General features: G+C 39.2%; 1 protein-coding gene across 3 annotated transcripts; it reads right to left on the bottom strand.

Annotated features, from left to right (window-relative positions):
- Positions 1-916: 916 nt before the first annotated feature.
- On the bottom strand, positions 917-21,725 carry LOC149833639 (importin subunit alpha-1a-like). 3 transcript variants are annotated; one of them, XM_090009787.1, is made up of 12 exons: positions 21,691-21,725; positions 21,282-21,565; positions 20,813-20,909; positions 20,618-20,709; positions 20,395-20,526; positions 20,115-20,300; positions 19,863-20,026; positions 19,619-19,697; positions 2,548-2,676; positions 2,016-2,143; positions 1,526-1,900; positions 1,304-1,442 (listed from the first exon to the last, which is right to left on the bottom strand). In XM_090009787.1, the coding sequence occupies exons 2-11, from the start codon at positions 21,489-21,491 to the stop codon at positions 1,528-1,530; spliced, it is 1,590 nt and encodes a 529-aa protein (XP_089865913.1). In that variant the 5' UTR covers positions 21,492-21,565; positions 21,691-21,725; the 3' UTR covers positions 1,304-1,442; positions 1,526-1,527. The 3 variants fall into 3 exon arrangements, with proteins under 3 accessions (XP_089865912.1, XP_089865911.1, XP_089865913.1); XM_090009786.1 differs by having other exon boundaries at positions 917-1,900; XM_090009785.1 differs by having other exon boundaries at positions 917-1,900; positions 21,282-21,515; positions 21,691-21,715.
- Between the last annotated feature and the right edge of the window lie 1,602 nt (positions 21,726-23,327).

Below are 23,327 nucleotides of genomic sequence, written 5' to 3' on the forward strand. Positions count from 1 at the left end.
GAAGATTAAGAATGCCGCCCACTTAAAAAGTTAACCATGATATTTGACTGAATGGTACTGGCGTCACTTATATGTCGAACATTTCGAAAAGAAAAAAAAAACTATCTACCTGATCCTGTCTCCACAACAAAGCACAATAAAAAGGAGCATGCACACAGGCAAGCTGGCTACCAAGCTCAGCAAGAGCAATATTCTAGCTCGCCAATCCAAGAAAGAATGGAACAATTTTCTATATTCTAGGCTGGAATGCCCAACAATAGAGGATAGTTCCTTTTTTAAATAGACAATTTTTTATATGAATGAAATAATTCAACATGAAGACATGGTTTCCAACTTTCCACGACTATTTTATGTTTCATCTCACAACTAAATTGTCACAGGAATAAGAACGCCCAAGAAAGATATGATGCATATAACAGTTAGTAGTAAAACACGGAAACACAGCTCCGACTCCCCCCCCCCCGTTCTACACGAGGGCAGATCAGGCACAATCACATTGCACACTTTGAGTGTACCCCTGAACCTGACCTCCCTCCATCTCTAGGGTACAGCCTGTCAGCTGTGGGGAAACACAGCTCCCACTCACCCCCTTCCCCCCTTCTACACGAGGGCAGATAAGGTGCAATCATATTGCACATTTTGAGTGTACCCCTGCACCTGACCTCCCTCCATTTCTAGGGTACAGCATGTCAGCTGTGGGGGCCCAAGAGAAGATGGAGGGCAGATCAATCACAGCGGCACTCTAAAGTGTGCAATGTGATTGCACCAGATCCGCAGGTCACACAGCCCCCCCCCCCCCCCCACACACACACACACACACAGGCGGTGAGTGTTACCATTACTACCAAAAAACATCCGGATATCAGCAGACAGCAACAGTTTTGCTAACTATACAACAGAAACATTGGGACCATAAAAAAACCTGAAATACAAATAATACTCTTATTTCAACTTTTGCATAGTTGCTAATGTTTTGTAAAAAAAAAAAACCCACTTCAATCTCTCTCCGAGGACCCCCTTTAAAGACCCGTCCCACTAAAAAAACATGAATCTCAAAAGAAGCCCCATAAGCTATGACATACAACTAAGATTTACTCCCTTCTACAATAGGCAAAATATGAAGAGAGAGGAAAAAAAACATAAAAAAAAAGAGGCAGAAAAAAACGACCAAATAACTCTCTTACCACCAACACCCGCCAGTGCCAGCACGGGGAGCCAGGGCACCACCACCAACACTAGACCCAACAGATTTGACACTGAACGGTAGGCCAGCAAAGAGAGCAACGAACAAGGACCCCATCCCCTTGTGGTGCGACATGCCCTCCAGACCATCCACACAAGACCTGCCCCCTATTACCAGTAACAGAAGACCTCGGCGACACCGTACAAGACCATGACATTAACACCCCTTTAGACCATCCACCGATAACTCAAACAGACCCCTGCATTCAGTCAGAAGCCGACATCAAATGGATGATAGGAGACTGACAAGAAACATCAATTGATGGGAACAATAGGCTACTACCTCTAAGAGAAATTGAATCTAGCATCCTGAGGTGGGAGCTCAGTCTCCCCAAAGCGGAACGCAGGCTGAGGCTGATCACCAGAAGCCAGCGCTTCATCTTCCTCTTCCAGCCAGTAGATCTCAAGAATTTTAACAGCCTTCTCATAGATCTCAGTATTGTCGTGAGACTGCAAATTCTCAATCTTCTCCAACCCCTCTGCATCATCAATCAATTGGGCATACATATTCACGACTCCGGTGTTGCCAATATTCTTTTCAGCTTCCCCAACCTTCAATATGTTCTCTAGTCCTTCAAGAGAAACTGTCACAATCCTCGGGTCTGGGCAGACCAGAAGATCACACAAAGGTTTGATGCAACCTTGACTCACCAGATACCTAATCACAAGATCCCCAATTGTAAAAAAATTTACACCCACAAGTAATCAATCAGAAAGTTATCTTTTTTATTTATGCTGAAAGGTGCACAGTAGGGGAGGCCTTGATGACATACTTTATTTGCTCATGTGTACCACCTGAAGTGGCATTTGAGATTGCCCAAGCCGCTTCCTTCTTGATATCAAACTCTGCTGTTTGAAGCAAATGGACAAGCGGATGAATGATATCTGCATCAATTACAGCCTGCAACCATACAATTGAATAACCACAGAATAAGCCTGCATTATTGGAATGCGCAAAGCACATTCAGCACAAAAACTTCTAGTACTACATAGTAAGTGGAAGATAGCAATGCTGCTGAGTGGTCCCATAGAGGAATGTTACACAAAGCAGTCAGCGAGGACTAATCACTGTGTTATCTTCTTTCATCTTTTTCAAAAGAAAGAAAAAACATCTCTAGGTTGTATGGGACACAGGCAACGATGAGAGAAGAACGCTTCCTAGAATTTGTAATAAAAGGAAATCCAAAACATGCAAGAAATCTGAACTTGTGGTCAAGTTGCAGATAGATTTCTAAAATTATGTTTCCATTAGTGGAGAAGACCGTGCTTGACTAAATCTACCTTAACCAGGGAGAGGCAACATACCTGTATCTGTTCTTTGTTGCCAGCAGTAATGTTTGAAATTGTCCAGCATGCTTCTTTCTTTATACTTTTCTTATGATTGTGCTTCAAAAGATTCAACAGGCAGGGAAGTGCTTGGTGATTGATAACATACTGTAGCCATAAATAAATGTGATCAGCACAAAAAATGAATTAGTTATTCAAGTGTGTCATCGAACATCACAAATTTGTTTCAAATGTATAAGTTGTAGACACCTAGGGCATGTTTGCAATGCCCTGTGATTGTAAATCACAATCGCCATAGTTTCTCAAGATTAGTAGAACATAAAAAAGTAAAAGTTGTGATTGTGATTGCCAGATGTGATTGTTTTTGCATCTTTTTGCCAAGAATCTTGTGAAGTAGATGACAAGATTGACCGTGTATTCCACATTTTTAGCTTCTACTTTCTCACCTGTGACTGAAACAAACATGCCCCTGTTAAAATGTAAACTGTAATATATATTATTTAATATTATTATATTTTCTTTTATTATTTTCTTTTTTTATTTTTCTTTATTTTCTTTTTTAGCATCTAGTTCAATAGAAACTAGATATTTGATCCAGTCAAGTTCATGTTGGAACTTGACTGTGCAAATAGCTGTTGGACTGTAGTCCAACAGTCCAACAGCTATAATAATAAATGTTGTGGGACTGTAGTCCAACAGCTATATTAAGAGTCTCTTTTGGAGAGCTCAAAATGAGCTCTCCTCTCTCATCCACTTTTTTGTATATATAGGGGTGAACCCCTTCAATGTAAACAACCATGCTTCTTAAGCATTTTGTTCATGAATAAAGTATTATTTATTTTTCAAGTGTTCTTCCTTTTATATCCTTTCAAGGGTCATGCTTGTAGTGTCTCCAATAGACACTTGTTTATGAGTTATTTGTGCATTTGTTGAAGACCACCATTTCATTACATGGTATCAGAGCTACGAAATCCTTAGATCTTGAAGTGCTTCCGCCTCAATTTCCGTGCCACATTTACAAAAGGTGTTTCATCACCTTGTTCTTGGCTCAAGAAGATTTGTTTGAAGAAAGGCGAACTTGTGCTACAAAAAATTTTGGTTTTGTATCCTCTCTTATTCCTTTGTCTACTCTTTTTCTTTTCTTTTTCTTTTTCTCTCTCTCTCCTCCTATTTATTCCTCTCTTACCCTTGTAAAAGATGGATGACAATGATAAGATCACCATCATTCCTATGAAGCTAAATGATACTAACTATGTAATGTGGGCTTCGATTATGAAGCACCACATTTGGGGAAAAGGTTTATGGGGTACAGTGGATGGTTCCGATTTGGAACCTAAACTATCTCTTACCAAGAAAGAGGGTGATAAAGAGGTTCCTCTAACGGAAGAAGAGAAGAGTAAGGCGTTAGCCACTTATGAAAAGAAATGGAAAGAATGGAGGATAGGGCATGCAAAAATTATGTCATGGCTCATCAATAGCATAGACATTAAAAAATGCTCTAGTCTAGCTAAGTTTGAGCATGCCGATAAGGCTTGGGAATACCTCAAAAACATGTATTCCCTTAAAGATATTGCACATGTATGCAATTTACAAGATAAAGTTCGGACAATGACTCAAAAAGATAAAACTATTCGAGAATATTATAATGAGTTGTCCAAACTTTGGGAAGAGTTGGCTCTTCTTGAGCCCAAATGGCATTGTGCCGAAGACATCGAGCTTCACCAAAAACAACTCGATATGGAATATTTCTATCAATTTGTGAATGGTCTAAGGCCGGAGTTTGAATCCATCAAATCGGCCCTTTTACATTATGGAAAAATTCCTTCTATTGTTGATACTATAGAAAAGCTCACTATGAAGGAAAATAGACTTAGAAAAAGTACTCCAAAAGTTGATGATGACTCCATTTTAGCTGTATCTAGACCGAGGAATCATACTCGTACTTACAAGCCGCCTCATTTTGGAAGGCAAAACGGCGACTTTGATAAAAGAAAAGTTATTTGTCATCCGGGGCACTATAGGCCTCAATGTCCAAAGTTAAAAAGAAGAGAAGAAAAAAGAGTTGCATCTGTTGAATCTGAGTCAAAAGATCAAGATGCACCTGTGTCTATGGCTCAACTGATGGAAATCCTTCAACCTCTTCTCAAAGGGGTATCCTCCCCAACCGAAGCCTCAACTGGAGCGGCAGTTGCATCTTTCTCCAGTCCAGGTAACTTTCCTTGGCTTTTAGATTCTGGTGCTTCTTTTCATATGACCCCAAATGTTAATAGTCTATCTGAATGTCTTAAAAATAACTCAAGTGTGTCAAAGGTTTTTACAGCTGATGGCACATCTCTTGAAGTAAAAGAAATAGGATGTTTTGAAAATCTTCAAAAATCCAAAAGATTTTTTATCCCAGAAGTTAGATATATCCCTAAACTTAATTTAAATCTCTTATCTATCTCGCAAATATCTAATTATGAATGTAATATCTCCTTCTCTTCTCATGGTTGTTGGGTACAGGATCGTCAGTCAGGGAAGCTGATTGGGGAAGGCCATAGAGAAGGAGGACTTTATTACATGGACTTTTTGGAATTACCCAAGAATGCATTTTATTATAATATTCAGAAATTAGAATTGGATTTATGGCACAAAAGGCTTGGCCATCCTCATATGTCTAAAATTCAATATTTTCCAAGTTTGGAAAAATTTTGTAATTCTGAAAAATTTTCTTCTAAAGACTGCATTCTTGGCAAAATGAAAAGGTTACCATTTCTTAGTAGAACTTTTGTTTCCTCACGACCACTTGAGTTAATACATTCGGATGTTTGGGGCCCCGCACCAGTTATTTCCAAAGGTGGTTATACATATTATGTCATTTTTGTTGATGACTTTTCTAGACATACTTGGATTTATTTTCTTAAACATAAATCTGATGTATTTGCTAACTTCCAAATATTTCATAAAATGATTAAAAATAAGTTTCAAAATGATATTTCTATTTTTCGCACTGATTCAGGGGGAGAATTTATGTCCAACGAATTCAAAGACTATCTCAATTTACATGGTATTACACATCAAAGATCATGTTCACACACTCCACAACAGAATGGCCTAGCTGAACGCAAACATCGGCACATTATGGAAACTACTAGGGCATTGCTAATTGCAAATCAAGTTCCAAAAAGTTTTTGGGTCGAAGCGGTCCTAACTGCCACCTACCTCATTAATAGGATGTCATCTTCCTCATTAAAGAATACAACTCTAATAGAAAAGCTTGTTAATTTAACTCCAGATTATTCTAGATTAAGAGTCTTTGGATGCAAATGTTTTGTTTTCACCAACAGAAATGTCAAACTCTCTCCTCGTGCAATCTCATGTGCTTTTTTAGGATATGCTGATAATCAAAAAGGCTACAGGTGTTTCGATTTTCAAAATGACAAATTATATGTGTCAAGAAATGTATCTTTTTTGGAAAAAGAAAGCTTCTTTGAATTTGAAAAATCCAAAGATGTCACTGAATACTCATTTTTAATTGATCCAACTTCAAAATCCAATGAATGTGATGTTGGATGTGACCTTGACAATGATCAAAGTCCTATCGTTGTTGAAAATGATGATAATGAAGAGCAAATCCATAGGGATGTTAGTCTACAATATTCAAGACGTAGAGAGCAAAATCTTCCATGTGCATTACAAAAATACTCTGAAGTCTCACCTAGAAGAACGTCTAGAATCTCTAAACCTCCAGAAAAATTTGTGTCTTATGAATCTTTTTCACCCACGTATAGGGCCGTCATTACATTAATACAATCATATGTTGAACCATCATCCTATTCTCAAGCAAAAAAATCATATAAAATGGATAGAAGCCATGAAAATAGAATTGGATGCACTAGAAAAGGCCAATACTTGGACAATGCAAGATATCCCTCCGGGTAAGAAACCTATAGGTTGTAGGTGGGTATACAAAGTCAAAACCAAAAGTGATGGGACCCTGGAAAGATATAAGGCCCGTTTAGTAGCAAAAGGATATGCCCAAGAGTATGGCATCGATTATGAAAAAACATTTGCTCATGTGGCCCGTATGACCACTGTTAGAACTTTAATAGCCTTGGCCTTCATTAGAACATGGCCTATCTTTCAATTAGATGTCAAAAATGCTTTCCTGAATAGGAATCTCGTTGAAGAAGTATACATGGAAGCCCCACCTGGTATTAGTATCCTTAAGGGTAAAGCTCTTCGTCTAGAAAAAGCTCTTTATGGTCTTAAACAGGCTCTAAAAGCCTGGTATGACCGATTTAGTCATGTTATGCTTGATATTAGTTTTCATCCTTGTTTAACTGACACTGCTTTGTTTGTTAAGAAATCTGATACAGGCATCATTATTCTTCTTCTCTATGTGGACGATATGATCATCACCAGAGGCGACAAACAAGGAGTTGCAAATATCAAATCTCTTCTTAAAACTCACTTTGAAATGACTGACTTAGTTTATTAAGATAGTTTTTAGGCATTGAAGTTGTGTATTCCCCTCGGGGGTATTTGATATCTCAATCTAAATTTGCTCTTGATATCGTTTCCAGGTCTGGAATTACAGATGATAAGAAAGTAGACACTCCAGAAGTTGTCAATGTTAAAATGAAAATTGATGATGGAGAACTTTTTGATGATCCTACTCCTTATAGACAGCTTGTTGTAGCTCTTTCTTATCTTTTCATTACTAGGCCAGATATAACTCATGCGGTTCATACAGTCAGTCAGTTTCAGCATGTGGTTCATGCCGTGCACATGGGAGCGATTTTGCGTATTATTAGATACTTAAAATTCGCTCTTTCACGAGGACTCATCTTGTTTGATTACAACAACAACAACAACAACTACGCCTTCATCCCAAAACAATTGGGGTCAGCGATATGAACCAAAAAAGAAATTCACGAGGACTCATCTTGTTTGATTCATCTTCGTTAAATTTAATTGTATATACTGATGCTGACTGGGGAGGTGATCCCAATAATAGACACTCAACTACTGGTTTTTGTGTGTTCCTAGGTGAAACCTTAATTTCGTGGAGGTGCAAGAAGCAGCAGAAAGACTCTCTTTCCTCCACCGAAGCTGAATACAGAGCCATGGCAACCACCACTATGGAGGTTGTTTGGCTCAGAAGATTGCTAGCGGATATGGGAGCTAAAGCAACGCAAGCTTCAAAGATGTGCTGTGACAACAAAAGTGCGATCTACATTGCAAGCAACCGAACATTTCATGAGCGCACTAAACACATTGAGATGGACTGTCACTATGTCAGAGAGGAATACTTACATGGAACCATTGATCTGCCATATGTTACATCAGAATATCAATTAGCAGACTTCTTCACCAAGCCTCTCGCTGCTCCCAGATTTCACTTCCTCTTAGACAAACTTTCGCTCATTGTACCGTAAGTTTGAGGGGGAGTGTTAAAATGTAAACTGTAATATATATTATTTAATATTATTATATTTTCTTTTATTATTTTCTTTTTTTATTTTTCTTTATTTTCTTTTTTAGCATCTAGTTCAATAGAAACTAGATATTTGATCCAGTCAAGTTCCTGTTGGAACTTGACTGTGCAAATAGTTGTTGGACAGCTGTAATAAATGTTGTTGGACTATAGTCCAACAGCTATAATAATAAATGTTGTTGGACTGTAGTCCACCAGCTATATTAAGAGACGTTGGAATCCAACGTCTCTTTTGGAGAGCTCAAAATGAGTTCTCCTCTCTCTTCCACTTTTTTGTATATATAGGGGTGAACCCCTTCAATGTAAACAACCATGCTTCTTAAGCATTTTGTTCATGAATAAAGTATTATTTATTTTTCAAGTGTTCTTCCTTTTATACCCTTTCAAGGGTCATGCTGGTAGTGTCTCCAATAGCCACTTGTTTATGAGTTATTTGTGCATTTGTTGAAGACCACCATTTCATTACAGCCCTTAGTATTCTAGAAAGACACGACCAAGGAATGGATGGCAAACCATTCATTTTACAAGGTCAGCTTCCTCATTTCTCAACATCAAGAGAAAATGGAACTAAAAAGTCATGACAGAGTTAAGCAACACACGAGCTAGAATAATGGCAAACAAAGAGATCATTAGAAAATGGAAAAAAAGTGGAAGGGCAGATATGCGCAAAAAAATGTAATGGAAAAGAAAATAGTCTTCATCCACCATGGCATTCATCTTCTTCAAAGTCATGGAATGCCAACTGAATATTCTGCTAATAAAATTTGACATCTGAATACCTAACCTTCCTCAAGGTCGAGTTCATGCAACATGGATGCTTCAAGTTTCACCTTCAGAGACATTTACAAGATTGAAAGCATGTTTCTGACATGCTTCAAAGGTTATATATTGAAGTATTGAACTACATCTATAACTAGAAAGAAGGCCACCTCATATATCGGAAAAAATGACATTATAGTGAATTAACAAGGAAAGGCTGAGATGCAAGATGATTGAGAAGCCCTTGTGTAAATGTATAAAGGATATGTTTGTAAAATAGCCTTGTCATATTGGTGGAATTTCTTGTTTGAATCAAGAAATTGGCAGTCACAAACATGGCTTGTGAAAATTAACTATATGAGTCATAAATGTGCATTCTAGCAGCAAAATAGAATAAAACGTGTTAACAAGAGAATAAAATAAAATAGGATGACTTTGCCATCACGTGGAAGGACACTTTGAATAACCAATTCTAACCTATGTTACCGCGACACAGCACCTTGGGTGACGTACCCGTGTCGACATGGGTACTGGTACCTGGACACAGCATTTGCAGCGTCCTATATTATATTTATATTATGTATTATATTTTCAATATATAATATATATTTTCAGTATATTTTAGATAATATAATATATTTTTTCAGTATATTTTAGATATATAATATATATTTTAGATATATAATATATATATTTCAGTATATATTTAGCCGTATCCCCTAACCCAAATTTTTTGGAATTGCCATGCTCGTGCCCGTGCCCGTGCCCGTGCCCGTGCCCAAGAGACAGATTCTAACAGGCATAAATACAATAAGCATGATATATTAAGCAAACCGAGGTAGGGGGCACACCAAGGTAGGGGAAGAAAATCAACCCCAACCAATCTAAACAAGCAAAGCGTGTTACGACAATGAAGCCATACATGATACTTCAAGTACAAGGTTTTGATGATGAACAAGTGAATCAATTGCATTTCAGCTAAGGCAATGAAGAAAGATGACAAGAATTGAAGAATTCGATGAAGAATCTTTGAAGACTAGTGTGCATATGTAATTTCATTAAAAATCTCATATTCTTGTAGGAGCCTTACTTAGAGTGCATTTTTCAGTTGCATTTCACCTAAAAAGTTGTTAGAAAAACTTTTCTAAAAGAACCATTCATGAAAATCTTTTTAGAAAACTCTTTATTTAATTTTTCGTGTTTATTAGTCGACCAATAGACTCACCAGTCGACTAATCTTTTCGCGCCAAATTTTCTAAACAAAATATCATTTTTGTCAAATTAGTCGATCGAAGGTTTTATCAGTCGACCGGACATGATGTATGTTTTCTGGAAATTTAGCAGCAGTCGATTAATGATTTTATCAGTCGACCGGACAGAACATGTATTTTCAGAAAAAATTTAGCAAAAGGTTTTTCAGTGTACTGATGATATTATCAGTTGACTAACTTTTTCTCTAGTCGACTAAGTTTCAAAACTTCAGATTTTCTAACGGCTTGATAAACACATTAGTCGACCGACGATAATTGTCAGTCTACTAATAATTAATTATTAGTCGACTAACTATTGTTTCAGTCGACTAATTTTGTCGTTTTTCCTGAAACTTTTAAAAGGTGTGTCTTTTCATTTTTCAAACGTTTTGATCGTTCAAAATGGACTGTTTTGACACTCTTTCATACTCTCAACGTATAGAATCTTTCAACTATAAATATAAGTGCATTCCACACTCAAAAAAAATGCAATCCAATCAAATTACATTGAATTACTCTTTGCTTTTCACTCATATTCATCTTCTCACTCACTTAATATTTTTTACTTCAGCTTTTCACTCAAATTTCTTTGAGCGACAGTGAATTCGTAAGTAGAGTATTTCAACAACCTCAAAAGTCAATTGCATCTCATTTGCATTCATAAGAAGGGCTCGTAGGTTGTTTGTAAGTTGTTACTTATTTCATTTTTCTGTAAAAGGAAGGACTCCTTGGTTTAAAGGAGTTGTTTGCTTTCAATAGGTGTGTTACTGAAAGTGGGACCGGATTTGGATAGTGGAAATCTCAAGTTGGTTTTGCTTGGGGACTGGATGTAGGTCGAGAAAGACCAAACCAGGATAAATTCTTGTGTTCTTTGTGTGATTGCTTTGTGAATTTCAAAATCCGTCAAAATTCCGAAGACGATATTTAACAGCACTATTCACCCCCCCTCTAGTGCTCGTTGCCTCGTTCCTACTGCACTTTCAAAGCGTACTGCCTACATTTGCTCATCTGTTGGTACACTTTCATGACCGCCAGATGCTGACATACCAAATGGCCACTGGTATTTTATCCACCTGAAACCAGAGATTAAGTTAGGCATTGTGCCCGAGCATCTTCAGAGATGCTTGTGGTAAAACTTTATTGTATCTCAAAGAAAAAAAGACCTAGCCTATTGTGTAGAAGAACAATGGGACAATGTCAACACTGTGAACAGCCAAATTTGATAGCCCCACTTCTTCCTGAACATTTTTACAAATATGTGCAATCAACCAGCATTAAAATGACGGCAAATTCCAGATATGCCACCCTTTCTAGTAATTTCTTTCGATGAACATAGATATGCATGATCATAGTATGCTAACAAGCTCTTAGTGGTTATTGGTTTCACCAATTATTTTCTTTGAAAAGATGCAGCAAAAAGTGCCAATGACATTGCAGCGTCAACTTCAGACAGCTGTTAGTGTAAGAGCTTGCACCATGATATAAAGGATATGGGTTCAATCCATGGTTGCCAGTTGAGGAAGCGGGAGTGGGAAGCGAGGCACTTTCAAAATTTTAAGAAGCGGGGAAGCGTGGGACCACTTAGGACCGATTCGGGAAGTGTCTCGGAAGCGACCTAGGAAGCGTCTCGAAAGCGACCTAGGAAGCGTCTCGGAAGCGAGGGGGAAGCGAAAAAAATAAAAATAAAAAATAAAAAATACAAAAAAATTGAAAAAACAGAGGAAGCGAGGGGGAAGCGTGATGGGAAGTGCGCTTCCCATTAAAGGGAAGTGCATCCCCCATTAAAGGGAAACATGTCCCCCATTAAAGGGAAGCGCGCTTCCCAAAAAAGGGGGACGCTTCCCCCACGCTTCGGAAGCGCGACGTTTCACGATTCCGAAGCGCGCTTCCCCTTTTAGCTAGGCGTTTCCGATAACCCTGGTTCAATCACAAAAGCCATGAATGAAGCCCTAGAACTCGGATGGTGAACTCCACATTTATGTTGTTTATAGCTACTAGATGCAAGAAAATTGTATCGACATATATCAATATGAAAGAACATTAATTATTTGAGAAATTTCATAGCAAGATGACACATAAGCTCTCATTCAACCCAAAGGACATTTATCATTTTATTATTCAAGAAGATGAAAAAGACGAACACACATGCAAGGGCTAGATAGAGAAAGAGAATGGAGCAGCTAAAATAGCTGAAATGAGACGAGGGTCAGCTATAAACATAACAAAGAGCTTGCACAACCATTTCTATTGAAAAGGAAGACAATAAGGATATGAAACATGAAAATTTAGTTAACATAGATGAACTTAAGTTCTCATAATTTAAATAAACAAGTTCAAAAAACAAAGCAAACAACAAATCACAATGACAAAAAACAGCAACTACAGAATTAAACATCTAACTCTACAACTCCATACAAGAAAGAACACAAAATATGAGTCATTACTTGATAACCACTTCAAATATATATACATATGCAAGGTGCAATTTGAAAAAGGAAAAAGTAAAACACGGAAAGGTAAGAAATTCTAGAAAACTTAGAACCACAAAGGCATTGCAGATCAACTAAGCATTCTAGAACACAAAGTCCAATGATTTCATCAGGCACAGAAAATAGTATATGCATCAAGTGTCGCCAAGAAATAGCAAGCTCATATGCAAATGTCCTATGTCATTGGCTGGTAAAACAAAGAAAAAGAAACAAACTGATCCAGTAGTCCAAGGATCAATATTCAAAAAGCCTACAACACTTTTTTTACTTGTTGCTTCTTCCCAAAAAATTAAGTATATAATGGGAAATACTAAGTTTTAAAAATAATCAGAATTAACCATTCTCATACTTCACAAACTAATGCATTTTAGTAGACATTAATATGTTTTAGATAAGAAACTTCCAGCACTGTTGACATCTACAGGGTATTTGGAGAAAAGAGAAGAGACAGAGGTAAGTTCAGATTTATGGTTTTCATATATTCAATGTTAATACAAAACTACAGGAATCAACACTAGGGAGACCATAGTCACCCATATTTTGAAAATATTGCAATATTTATCAGTATTTCAAGGTCAGCTGATATTTTTCTGAGATTTTCAGAATACTGCCAGAAGCTAAAATATCGTGATATTTTCCCGAGATATTGCCAAGATTTTCAAAAAACATCTTTTTATATATTTGAGTATCTTTTTTGTTTCTTTCATATTGTTTTTGTGGGTTTCCTAAAATATCATGATATTCCTAATTGTTTTTGTGGTTTTGCAAATATACTATAAAACCTATTATTTCTTATTTTTTTATTATTCATTATATTTTCAAATTTTAAACTTTCGATATTTTTTCGAGAAAAACAATTTTTTGAGAAACACTCTTAAGGAAAACCTTGCCAAGAACAATATTGGTGACTATGAGGGAGACACTAAAAAAATGACAGTTACACATTCAAAGCCATCTTTGGGATCAAAATAGAAGAGCAGGAAAAAATGAGTACATAACTGACTGAGCAAGCCTTGATAGGCATCATACTGGGGCTGAAAGGTGGTGCATGATATATGATCAGCATATTAAGCATCTAAATGATGCAAAAGAGTTGCACAGTTTTACTCGTACCTCCTACACAAAACACAGGTTCATAGGAAATTTCATAGAAAGTGTTGGAATCCATGGATAAGGAAGCAGAGGACGGCTATAGGATCTCAACCAGAGTTACCAGAAGCTTCTTAGACAAGTGAGAAGCCCGCTTTCTGGAAACTCCCTTCGGAAGAGCGACTCCTCGCTTCCGAAACTTGATGATAATATTGATTCTCCCACACTTCTCTTATGCTTTTCACACGCTTCATTTATTCTTCTTATATGCTTTCTCACTCTACTTTTCACTTCTATGTGAAAAATTCTCTCCAGCTTCTTACTCACTTCTATGTGCTTTCTCTAAATTGACAATCATCATTTTTAGATGTTAAAAATTTAATTTTTACAGTAAAAATCATGAAATTTAAAAATAACTACTTTTTTTATTTGTTTCCATTTTGATTCTCATTCAATTCTTATTGTAACGGAAAAAATTTGTTTTGGTTCGGGCCGGATCTGGACCCGGACCCGACCCTGACCACCGCCTCTCGTTGTCTTTTAAGACAGCAAGGCAGGCGGGAGGAGGGTTCTGAAACCCCCTCACCACCTCTCGTCTATTCCCGACTCTCTCTCGCACATCCACCGTCACCGACGCCGGCGACTCTCGATAGCCCGCCGCCACTGACATCGGCGACCCCCCTCCCCTTTCTTTCTGGGGCGCTCCTCTTCGGCGAGCTTCCTCCGAAAACCCCATGGTACGTCACCGCTTCCTTTCTTCCGCTCTTTTCCCTCTCAGTCTCTTCTCTTTCTCTACCTCACCTCTCTGTGTGGCCACGGGAGGGGTCAAACCCCCCCTATGTACCCCCTTTTAGCAGGGGAGGGGCACGACACCCCTCCCTGCTCTCCATTATGGTAGGGGAGGGGCTGAGCCTCCTCCCTTCTTCCGTTACGGCAGGGGAGGGGTTGAGCCCCCTCCTTGCTTCTGGTACGGTAGGGGAGGGGCCGAGCCCCTCCTCCCTGTTCTCTGCTATGGCAGGGGAGGGGTCGAGCCCCTCCTCCCTGTCCCTTTTAGTTGCGCCGGCAGGGGCCATCGGCCCCTGCCTTTCTGTGTGCCAGCAGGGGCCATAGGCCCCTGCCTTTTGTTTGCCAGCAGGGGCCGATGGCCCCCTGCCCTTTGTGCGCGAGCCTATACCCTTGGCCGACAGACCCGGGAAATCTTTGGAAGCCACATCGTGATGGGGACAGATCTTTACAATTGCTGGTCTCCAACAAAGAATTGCTAGTAAGCGTGAGTCATCTGCTCGCATTGACTACATCCCTCTTTTGGCAGCAAGGGTCATTTGGCTCTGCCCCATCTTTTTTTTTCGAGTCAATTGGGACGGTTGGCCCCAGCCCGTATCGGAGAAGTCAAGTGCCTTGCTTTTGCTTTTGTCTAGGTTTGCATGTTAATATCGCATATTTGCAGCTACGACGGATCTCACTCGGGCTCCGCGACCCGAGCCGTCAATCGTGTATGTCCGCAAACGTCAGCAAGCTCGTAACCCTCCAAGGTAGGGGAAGATTGCACGGAAGACTTGGATAATTGAATTAAGTTCAATTAAACTAAAAACGACCATTAAATGAATATATATATATATATACAAATATATATATTTATACGAGTATGCACTTCACTCTAGGATGTGGTTTCGCAACCCTTGCCCTTTACCTTCTATCAGTTTTTACTTGCTGTCACGTATAGCGTCGAGACTTAGCGTTGCACTTCTGCTTACTGCCTTTACCTTGTCGTCGCGCTCTGCGCCTAGGCTCTTGCTTTTGCATATGTGTTGGTATTGCCTTGCTATTGCAGATGACGTGTAGGTTCTTGCTCTTTGCGTATGCCTTAAAGGCATCCTTGTGGAAGATGCAAGGGGCATTTACCACTCTCCCTCTTGCGACAAGAGTATAGTCGGGAGCAAGCGACACACCCTCGTCTAAGGAGAGGGATACGTCGCAAGGATCCTGGCTCTTAGTGTACGCAGTCCTGCAGAGTCGACTTGAGATTTAAGGAGCTGTGCAAAAGCATCAAAGACTGTTCCAAATTGAAGCATTTGGAAGGAAGTGATTGGTTGGTTCTGCTCGCCTTTTTGGCATATCTCGCGTGATCCCGAATTGGGGGTTCGAGCGAACTTCTTAGCGGGTGTTCTATTGAGAAACTCGTATCCTGTCTATTGAGGCCGGTATCGAGTCATGCGAGACATGTAGATACCCCGATAGCGGATGTAATTCAAGATAATCACATGCATAATGTTGGCACAAGGTACTGCTGTTTCAAAAGATAAAGTAAAGTAGATAAACTTTACATCTTTGTGAAACACTCCTGTTGAGGCTTCTATTGAGGAGCTATACCGCCTTCATCCTAGAGTACTTGTAGTCGTGCACGACACGTCTAGTACTGCGATGATCGGATGAGACAGTCGTGCGACCTCGAACAGTGCTAAATGCACAATGCTATAATCACATAAATGGCCTCACATTCGCCTTCACAAGCAAGACGCTCGAGTGGTTTGAAGACCACAGCATAGAATGGGTCGTTAGTTAAGCAACCCCTAACGCACCCATTCGCTTCTGGTTGTTCTGTCAAGGGAGAGGACAGAGTTGTACAAAAACTTCAATGGACAGGTTGTTAACAACCACCCTATGGGCAATGATTCGGCTTCCCCAGTCATTGAAGTTAGGGGAAAGGGGCTACAATAGTCAGCTCAACACTTCTGCAGAAGTTGGATGCATCCGTGGCACTGCTTTTCAGCCTCTGGGGAATCCTCTCTCGGCTGAAGTCGTCCCCTTTGGAGCGGACTCAACTAGCTATTCGAGTTATTGAAAATACATAGAATAACAGACGCCCGAACTAGTCTCAATTGTTTCTACGTTTTGTCTGCGCGTACCCGCAGGCCAGTAATATCGAAACATAAAGTATGTTCACATTGGTTGTTGGGACGTGAGACTCATTTGCACTACTGATTCGCTTGCACTACTGACTCGCTTGCACTACTGACTCACTTGCACTCTTGCACTACTTATTTGCTTGCACTACTTGTTCGCTTGCACAACTTACGCGTTTGCACTAGTTATCTGCGTGCATTGCTTACCTGTTTAACTGCATATCTGCTTTAAACTGTGTAACCTACTGAATTAAATTTACATAATTAACAAAAGTATAGTCTTCCGCTGATTTCGTAAACCATCTCTGAGATGAAGAGATTCCTTTTTAGTCTCTTGTTTGTTTTTCTGAAAGGTTTTCAAGTTTGAAATTTTGGGGCGTTACACTTATATTATTTTGTATTCATCGTTTCCCGATTAACTATGTCACATGGGTGCGGGTGCGAGTGTGCATCACTTTCAAAAACTTGGGTGCGGGGGTGCGGGGGTGCGGCAAAAATATAAAAAATTCTATATATATATAGTAACACTAATTAAATAAAAAACAATTATCATAATATCATCAAATCAATTCATCATCAAGCATGCAATAAATCAAATTAATGATCTACAATTCTATTCTACATCAAAAAAACTAACACCACAATTAAATCAACCTAAATATATTATAGAAACAATCAAATAAGTATTGGCAACAAGCCATGATAAATGCATCTATAATACATGCACCTGGTTGGCCGAATCTATGTGACATACAATTGGTCATAATTACCAAGAACATTCTGTAGTATTAGCAAGAGGAAGGATTCAGGATTTACTGTGTGAGATACCACATTTTCTGAGGAACCCTAGATATTGTCGGAGTAAAAAACCTTTGGAGCTGGAGATACTTATCCAAGACTTGTATTGGTTGATGATGATGGCATGTGAATTGCTGAAACGTGTCAAGTATATGGCTAATCCAATGATGAAAGTTTTGTAAGGAGACTGAAACAGGCTTCCATGAGAAGAGATCTTTTTTCTGAAGAGATCTAGTTCTATTAATATATGATTTTTAATACAGTCAAGCTAGGGATGCTTCAACAGCATTTGAACCTAAGTGACATTTCCTTTTTCTTCTTTTATTTTTCTGAAAAAAATTCAAATAATACATTTTTCTTTGTATTCAAGGTGATACAAATATGTGACAAAGTACCACTATTAGAATCCCAACTTCTTACTTTTCTACACTTACATTGTAAGAACATTCATTTGCACAAAGATGCTCACCATCTCCATATTGGTAAACCAAGCTGTAGTAAGTGTATCTTACCTAGCATCTAAAAGTTATCTTATAACAACTAGAGATATTCGGTTCTGCAGAACTGCTCAAAATGCATAATACAAATAGGGCAGCTGACCTAGGATTTATTGCCATGTCAAGGTTCAAATTTGCTCCAAACCTTTCCAGAAGCATGCCTCATGGTAGGATAGAGATAGACCCAGCACCTTATTCATTCAGAATTTAGCATCCTCGTAATATTGCATTCTAAGCACTCTTTTTTGCTACCCAGCACTTTTTCCAACAAAAACAGTATGAAAAAGGAAAAGAAATATAATAATATTTCAATCAAGGTGAGACCCAGGCTGGAATGAAGGGGTCAGCACCTTCTCCCCAGGCCGGCTGCGAGAGATTGAGAGATTGAGAGTGAGAGAAGAGATAGAGATGGAGCGAGAGACAGAGACAGAGGGAGAAGAGAGATGAAGAGATAGAGAGAGCGGGTGAGAGTAAGTGAGAGATGGAGAGAGCGAGAGTGAGAAAGACAGAGAGATTGAGGGTGAGAGACGAAGAGAAGAGAGACAGAGCGCGCGCGAGAGAGAGAGAGAGAGTACCTGAGGAAGAGAGGTCCGGCAGAGAGGTTGTCGGCGGCAGCAGCGGCGGCGGGGTCCGGCGGAGAGGTCGGCGGCGGCGGGGTCCAACGGAGAGGTCGTCGCCGGCTTCGGCTTCAGGAGAAGAGATCGGGAGGAGAGGCAGGGAGGATTAGGGTAAAAAAATTGCTCTAATCCTCCTCTCCGCAGCCACTTTATCGAGCATTTTTTTAAGGTCCAAAAATTGAACAGAAATGACCCGGGGTGCATTGACCGCACCCATGGTCAAGTTGACCGCACCCATGGTCAAGTTGACCGCACCGGGTGTCATGCCGTGTCGATGCGGGTGCGGCACCTGGTTGGCCGAATCCCTGTGACTTAGACGCTTAATATACATTTTAAAATGCATCGCTTCTCGCTCTCGCTTCCCGTATTGTTTCTTCTTCCGCTTCCTAGACTGGCAACCTTGCGCTCAACCCATGATAACTCCTCTATAGAAAATTTATGCATCCCAAATGTACTTCAGGTGGTTTGGCAAGTTCAAACAACTTGTGAGCTATGATACCTGGACACGACATTTTGCCCATCGAACCCGTGTCAACACGTGTGTCCCCGTGTCGACACATGTTGACACCTGGACACGCCATTTTACCCTCTGTACATACAAGTTTGTATTCAATTTATAATTATATTTTCTGTTTATAACTTTATATTTTCAGTAATATAATATATATTTTAGATAGAGCATATATATATTTAGATTATATTCAGTTTATTTTGAATTTATTTTGTATTTATGTGATACACACACATACAAATAGTCGTGTACCTATACCTACATTTTTTGGAATTGCCATTTCATGTACCTATACCTCCATACTCGTACTCATACCCGCACCCAAGTGACATAGCTTGTGGGCTGACCCTTATGATTGAACAGAGAATGCACACACAACTCTTACCCCCAACTAAATGATTACCCACTGGACGAGAGTACACATGTGCACACATAACAGAGAGAGAGGTTCCCTCCAGACAAATAGATTGAAAAAACAACCATATCTGATCACAAAGTCAAGATAATATGGTTGATTAGAGAGAATGCAACCTTGTGATTCTTATGAGCTTCATAACATATTCTGAATCAAAAATTTTAGAGAGAATATAAAGGTGTGATTCTTATGAGCTTCATAACACATTCTTACAACATCCATGGCACAAATCAAATTCACTAAGAAACGATTACCACAATAATGATTTAGAAAATCATATACCTGAGTTTGTTGATCATCGCCAGTAACAATGTTTCCGACTGTTCGGAGTGCTGGAATAAGCACGGAAGGTGAATGATGACTGGAAAGGAAACAATTGCACAGTTTCAGATGTGCAGATACAAGTAAATAAGTAACATAAGTTGTGAAAAAAAATTACGAAAGCCTGAACTCTTTGACACAACAGATATAGCACACATTGTAAAGAAGTCGTTAAAAACATGGAGATGTATAAAAGAACACATACAGAAGAAGCTCAACAAGCCTGGGGCAGACTCCAGCATCAATAACTGCCTGTATTTTGTCATTTGTTCCATCAGAAAGATAAGAAAGTGCCCAGCAAGCATCTGTCAACACCTCCTCATCTGATGAATGGATGAGCCTCTGGAGTGCAGGAAGTGCAGGTTTTGTCTGGGCGGGGGAGGAACAATGAGATTTATAGCATAAGCATACAAAAGAACGAGAACAAACAACAATCTAAAAAGCCTATCTCTCAGACCTGATCAAACGGTGGCTGAGGTTTGCCCCTACAGAAGTTTGATAGAGTCCAAGTGGCATTTCTTAACATGGAAAGCTTGGCGTGCTCATTTAGCTGGGCCAGCAGTGGTAGTAGGGCACCATGGCTGAGCACCAAATCTCGACACTTTGGAGAGTCACCTGCAACATTTCCCAAAGCCCACACAGCCTACATATATAAAGGGTGTGAAGCCTACAAACTGTCACAAAATTGCATTCAAGTATATCATCTCATGAAAGGACAATAGAATATGAAAAACTACCTGTTCTCTGACATCATCGCTAGGAGATTGAAGCAATTGAACAAAAATTGGAACTGCCCCATGATCAATCACAACTCTGGTGTTCTCTGAAGTTCCTGAAGCAATGTTTGTCAAAGCCCACGCTGCCTCAAACTGTGCAACGGTAAAAATAAAACCTCATCAAGAGGGCTCATCTATAAACAAGAACCTACTGTAATGCAGCAACAGTGAAATCCGTTCAAACCTGAAGTTGAGGGAAATCCGATCTTGTGAGGAACTCAACAAACCGAGGAACAACACCAGACTGAATAACTTCTTCAATGGGAGGACTGCGTTCTGATCGTGCAAAAAAGAAAAAGTTTACACACGTATAAAGCAGTACAAAACAGAAGAAACCAAGAAAACAACAAGTAACAAAGAAAAAACTGCAAGAAAATACCTATAGAAAGAAGCTTTCTAAACTGAGTAGTCGCTTCCAACTGCGCACTACTATCATCGGACCATACCCCAGCAACCATAGCAGGAAGACTCTCCAACTGTTAAAGATCAAGATGATCATAATAAGAAGTGTGAAGTCAAACGAAACAAAACGACGCTATCAACAAGAGAAATTTGTTAGATTCAACTAAAATTGAAGAATCAATATGAAATCCCAAAGCGATGGAGTCACAACTACACCACCAAAAACTAACTGTGAAAAGACGACATTACTCACAACAGACAGACCACGAAATTCCATCAAAACCTTGGATCAAACCCCAAATATCCTTCTAGGGTTTTTGACGTACAATGAAACGGCCCAATGTGGGTTTTTCAATCAATCCCAGCAATCAAGCAAGAGAGACAACAATACTTTCAGGAAAAATACACGAATGAATCAAGAAACAAAAGGAAGTCCACCAAGTTACCTTCTTCTCCATGGCGCTGCCCTGAAACGTCGGGACGAAGGCCTGCGCCTGCATGCCCTCCCTCCTTTTCTTCTGGAGGTTCTCCTCCCTCTTGTTCTTCCTGATCTCAACCATGTTGTCCTCCCTCTTCCGCCGGGCCTCGTCGGCGTCAACGGCGACCTTGTAGCTCTTCTTGCGGACCTCGGTCCGGGAGTTGGGCCTCAGAGACATGGCTGCAGCACACGGAGTGAAGGCCTAAACCCACCCAACGGGAAGAGGAATCCCCGAATCAACAAACTTAAACCCTAACAACAAACAAACGGACACCCTAGCGCCGTAAACGAAGCAGAAATCTACAATTGGGGAAAGAAGAAAAAGAAAACCCCAAATACCGAGAGAAAAGAACAAGAGAGAAAGAGATAGAGAATACCTGATCGGAGGCAAAAGAGAGAAGAAGAGAGGGGAGAGGGGCTATTTATACTACACAAACATACGGCGATACGGGCAGTGGGTATTGAAAAACTGAAGCGAAAATGCCCTTCTTACGTCCATTATTTTCTAAAATGCCAATGATTTTGAATTTCGCTTCGGAACGAGATTCGGATGTTGTATTATTATCTTTATATTGAAGATGCCCAATCATGCAAGAGAACCGTGTTTTCACTTAGGGCTGTTAACGGTCGGGTACCCGATCCGTCAGGGCACATTTATATACCAGATGGCCGGGTTTAGGTTTTGTTAGGTCATGAAAATGGAATCTCAAATCTGGACCAGCATAATTATAAAATTTTAATTTTACTAAAAATACATATAAATTATTCAGGTGAGGTCGGCCAGCCGGAAAAAAACAATGAGTCGAATTGGGTACCCAGCAAAAATCATAACCCCAACCCAAGTCGACCCAAATATCATTCAGATCAGCACTTCTCATACACGTACATGAGAATTTGGGTTCAAGTCAGGTGCTCAGTACCATAGTGACAAAAGTTTAAAAACCACAAAATACCGGCAGCCAAAAACCCATGAGAAATTGATTTTTTTTTTTAAATCTCACATTTGTTGGCAAAATTTCAGCAATAAAAAAATAAATTTTAAATATAAAATTAATTTTTATACAAAAATATGAATAAAAATATTTTTAAAAAACATGGTTTTTTCATGATAAATAGCCTATAAGAACCTAATTATTGTGTTTAAAACATGATATTTAAGTTTTTGACGAAAAACTCAAGATAAATTGAAAATGTCACGAGAAATTACTGTTTTTAACTTTAAGGTAATTTTTGCGAGATTTGTCACTATGCTCAGTACAAGCCCTACCCACTGATAACCCTGATTTTCACTAACAAGTCCAACCTTCACTGTCTCAGGAACCGCTCTGAACCAGATCCGACTCCATGGTGCTTGTACTAGATCTGAACCCAGTTTGCATAAACCAGACTCGGTCCATAACTAATAAAAATATTGTTTTCTGTGTTTTTTACATTGAAAATATGCATATCTTAATTATAACTCAGGTTGGAGACTCATCTGAAAACCATGCATGTAGGGTCGTTAATGAATCAGATTTTATATGATATCCAACCGAATTTGATTAAGTTTAGTTACATTTGATTGACCAAAGTTATATCCGGTTACAATTGGATGCAGATATGGTTTTGGTTTTTTTCTACCAAACCTGACGATTATCTGAGTTTGACGGATATCTAAATCCATTTATATATATATATATATATGATATAAGCTTTTCACTATTCAAATCCAAATTCAAATCCATTTAACCAACATCTAATCATTAGAATATGGTATTGGCCACATTCTATCTGAATCTGAACCATTTACATCCCTACATGCCGCCTGCACGGACCCTATGGCTATGAACAATATTCTAAATTGGATCTTCTTATTTGACTTAAATTCAGATCCTGTCGGATCTAGTAGGGTTAAGAACTTAAATTTCCTTTGGCTTAGTATAATGTTGGAGGTTAAAATCTTTTGTATTCCTGTCGAAAAGGCTCTAGACAACGATCAATCAAGGGACTTTCATTGGTTTGAAAATTTGTTCCA

This window comes from Nuphar pumila, chromosome 6 (genome assembly GCF_984573655.1).
Source record: "Nuphar pumila chromosome 6, dmNupPumi1.hap1.1, whole genome shotgun sequence".
NCBI classification, from domain to species: domain Eukaryota; kingdom Viridiplantae; phylum Streptophyta; class Magnoliopsida; order Nymphaeales; family Nymphaeaceae; genus Nuphar; species Nuphar pumila.